Genomic DNA, 3130 nt, shown 5'->3' on the forward strand with positions numbered 1-3130 from the left:
TAGACTTTGCATAACCTATTCCTAAATTACAAAGAAATTGATACCTTCAGCAGTGCAGAATGAAAGACTTCTTTTTAATTTTGCCATGTCAACAATGTATTACATGAAAAATATGTATAAAATTTTAGAATATATTGTATACCAAAACTTATATATCATAAATACTGTTTACCTGGGATGTTTCTCCAGGGGCTGCTGTGCTGTAGCAAAAGTTGTGTTTATTCAAGTTCTTAAAAACCACTCTGTCTACTTTTCTCATTAGTTGTTTTCTTAGACTCAGGTGGGGAGAAGCAAAAAAAGAAAGTTCAGTATTATTATTCTCCAGACATACTATTACGAAAATAAGCATTTCACATAGAAATAAGATTAGATTTGATCCGCTGCGAGAAAGGTTTTTGTGGCATTTCTTTCAAAGACTTACCTAGCTTATTTGTCACTGTACTTTAAGCACCGAATCACATGCAGGCTGGAGACCTTGAGAGGGAAGCTGGTGAACGCCTGCTGCAGCTCTCTTTTTGGCTTGATAACTTGGCAGAAGTTGTAGTCGGTTTTGAAAGCTCACTTTTCAATGAAGTTAACAAATATTACTGCAAAATAGACTGCTCTGTCCCTCAAAGTGCATCTATAAACTTTTTCCTCAAAATACGAATAGAGAGATACTGTACTACCTTTTATTTGTGTTGAGATTGTAGATAGGTAACAGCTTGCATTAATATTTGACAAGGTTTGTTCTATGTCACCATCAGAAATGTAGCTGAAAATCTCTTTGGCTGGCTGACACACTTGAAACTGGTTTTTTTTGTAAGATCTGGATTTGAAAATCTCTCCTGCCAGATTTGTAGCTGTCAGATTCATTATCTTCAAAATTTATATTAACCTCTAATAGTGTTTTGCTTTCTGCAGAAACAGAAGGTGCACGCAGCACAGATGTCAGCCTTCTCCAAGGAATAACCTCTTCATCCCCAAGTGACGCCAGCTCCTGCTAGTACCATGGGGCCAGAGGGTGGTTTCTTAGGCAGTGGACAGGTCCACGTCATCCTGTGGGGAAGTGTGGCAGCCATGACAACACTCTTGTTCCTCACGTTCCTCATCTTTCTCTGCTCCAGCTGCAACAGGTAAGGCTCAGGAGCTTAGCACGCAGTAATGTTGCTTGAGTCAAATAGTGTCAGGATTGAAATAGCTTCACTAATAGTTAGCAAGAAATACTGAGGACTTAGGTACAGAAATAAAAAAAGTACAGTACAAAATCTGTTTTCAGAGCAAACCTGAATTTGAACAGTTCTTTTTTTTCTAAAATCTAAATTTTTTTAAGATTTTTTTTTGCTGTGAAGTAAAAATATGATTGATCTTGCTAGGCGCTTTATCCTAAGCTGAAGCCTGGAGCACAGGAGGATGCTGGCTGCCACGACCCGTGGTGCGCGGGAAGGGGAGCGGTGGTAGCACTGAGCCCCCATCCCTCCTGTGTGTCGCTGCCGGATCCCCTAGCTGGCAGAGCTAGGCTTGGTGCATTCTTCTGGATAGCAGATCACACCGCTCACCTGAAACTGAGAAAATTAGATGGGCCAAACAGGACCAAAAAAGTGTAGGTAGAAAGGAAAGGAAAGCAATTTCGATGCATTTCAGCTTTGCTTTGGCCACTCCTGGAGACTAGGGAATTGATCCTGCCGTTCAAGCCAGAATGAGTAGAATCAGACGATGATACTAATTAATGGCTTGTACTCATACCCTATCCTTATTTTCTTCTCCATAAGATTTCACCAATACAGACACTTCTACTGACTTCATTTATTCACATTTCACGGCCCCTTCATGATGTGTAAGCTCAGCCCTGCTGATTGCACAGGGGAGCTGGGCAGCCTGGCTCAATGGAGGGTGCCCTTCCAACACGTCAGACCCTTCACGACGAGGAGAGGGACTGCTTTGGTCCATATTGCTACAGTTTGCCAGCATAGCTCAGTCAGCCAAGTGTATGGGGAAAAAAACCCATCCATAACTCAGTACAGCAGCAAAATCTTTGTTTTGGACCCTTATGCCTATAGGAGCATGTTCTTTCAGCATCGAGAGTGTTGAGGAAGCTGTGCAGCCATAAAATACCCTATATTGACATAATGCATGTCTATTGGAAGGCCCTGTTTTCCAGCAGGATTTCTCTAATGCCCACACTGCAAAAAACAGTCATGGGCAAGACCAGACCCCAGAAGTTGGTTGAAACCCTAAGAAGCATAAGCTGGAACATGTAATTTCATATGATTCAGGTGAAATGCTTTTGTTGCACTGTAAGCTGTTAGATGACATTTCAGTATCTTCCTATTCATCACAGTTTCCTGATATCTGTGTAAAAACAGCAGAAATGTGTTTGGGGTTCTTTATTTATTTAAAAGCATAAAACCTATTTTAAAAACCACAACAAACATTGCAGTTAGGTACCATGTTTTGTCTTGTAAAACTCCAGTCCTTGAAACATCTTTAGAAAGATGTTTTTAAGACAGAATCACACCACTGAGTATGTCTTTGCAGTTGCAGAGATATATTGTCAGAAACTATCTGGTGATGCTCTTTAATAAATTCTTGTGTTGCTAGTCTGGATGCAGTATCTTTTATTTCAGGTCATTCTGTAGGGCAGGTTGTTTATGCGTAAGTGCAATTATGCAAAATTTCTTCCTAGCTTACTGTTCAAAAATGGTTGAGGACATGGAAAACTGAACAAAATCTGCTCTTTTTTAAAATGTCAGAGTCAGAAAAACTTTCCAGAGGGGAAATTAAGTATTTGTAAACTTTAACTATGCTCTGCATTGGTGCAGACTCACTTGCTCCATTTTCTTATTTCCTAATTGGGTACAATTTTAACAGTTGCTAATGTGGGAAGTATGGTGCATTGCAGACTTCAGAAGAAGCACAGATTTTGTATCGTCAATATTTTCTCACCTTTTTACTTGCCTTTTCATCTAGGGGAGGGACTTACTATTTTAAACTCATGGTTTATTACAGTATTTCAGAATAAGAGCTGTATTTCCAAAATGGTAGAAACTGGAAACATGATCCATACTTTGAGTCCTATGAAGTACCCAGTGAAGCAGGATTCATTTTAAAATTAAGTTCAAGGCATCTGCTGCTATGAAATTTGTAGGCC

General features: G+C 39.7%; 1 protein-coding gene across 1 annotated transcript in view; it reads left to right on the forward strand.

Annotated features, from left to right (window-relative positions):
* Positions 1 to 990: 990 nt before the first annotated feature.
* PAG1 (phosphoprotein membrane anchor with glycosphingolipid microdomains 1) overlaps positions 991 to 3130 on the forward strand; it is a 13943-nt gene continuing 11803 nt past the window's right edge. The window contains exon 1 of the mRNA XM_009334998.1: positions 991 to 1115. Coding sequence (XP_009333273.1) covers positions 991 to 1115 — 125 coding nt within the window. The remainder of the gene's footprint in view (positions 1116 to 3130) is intronic.

This window comes from Pygoscelis adeliae, unplaced genomic scaffold (assembly GCF_000699105.1).
Source record: "Pygoscelis adeliae isolate BGI_AS28 unplaced genomic scaffold, ASM69910v1 Scaffold101, whole genome shotgun sequence".
Classification (NCBI taxonomy): domain Eukaryota; kingdom Metazoa; phylum Chordata; class Aves; order Sphenisciformes; family Spheniscidae; genus Pygoscelis; species Pygoscelis adeliae.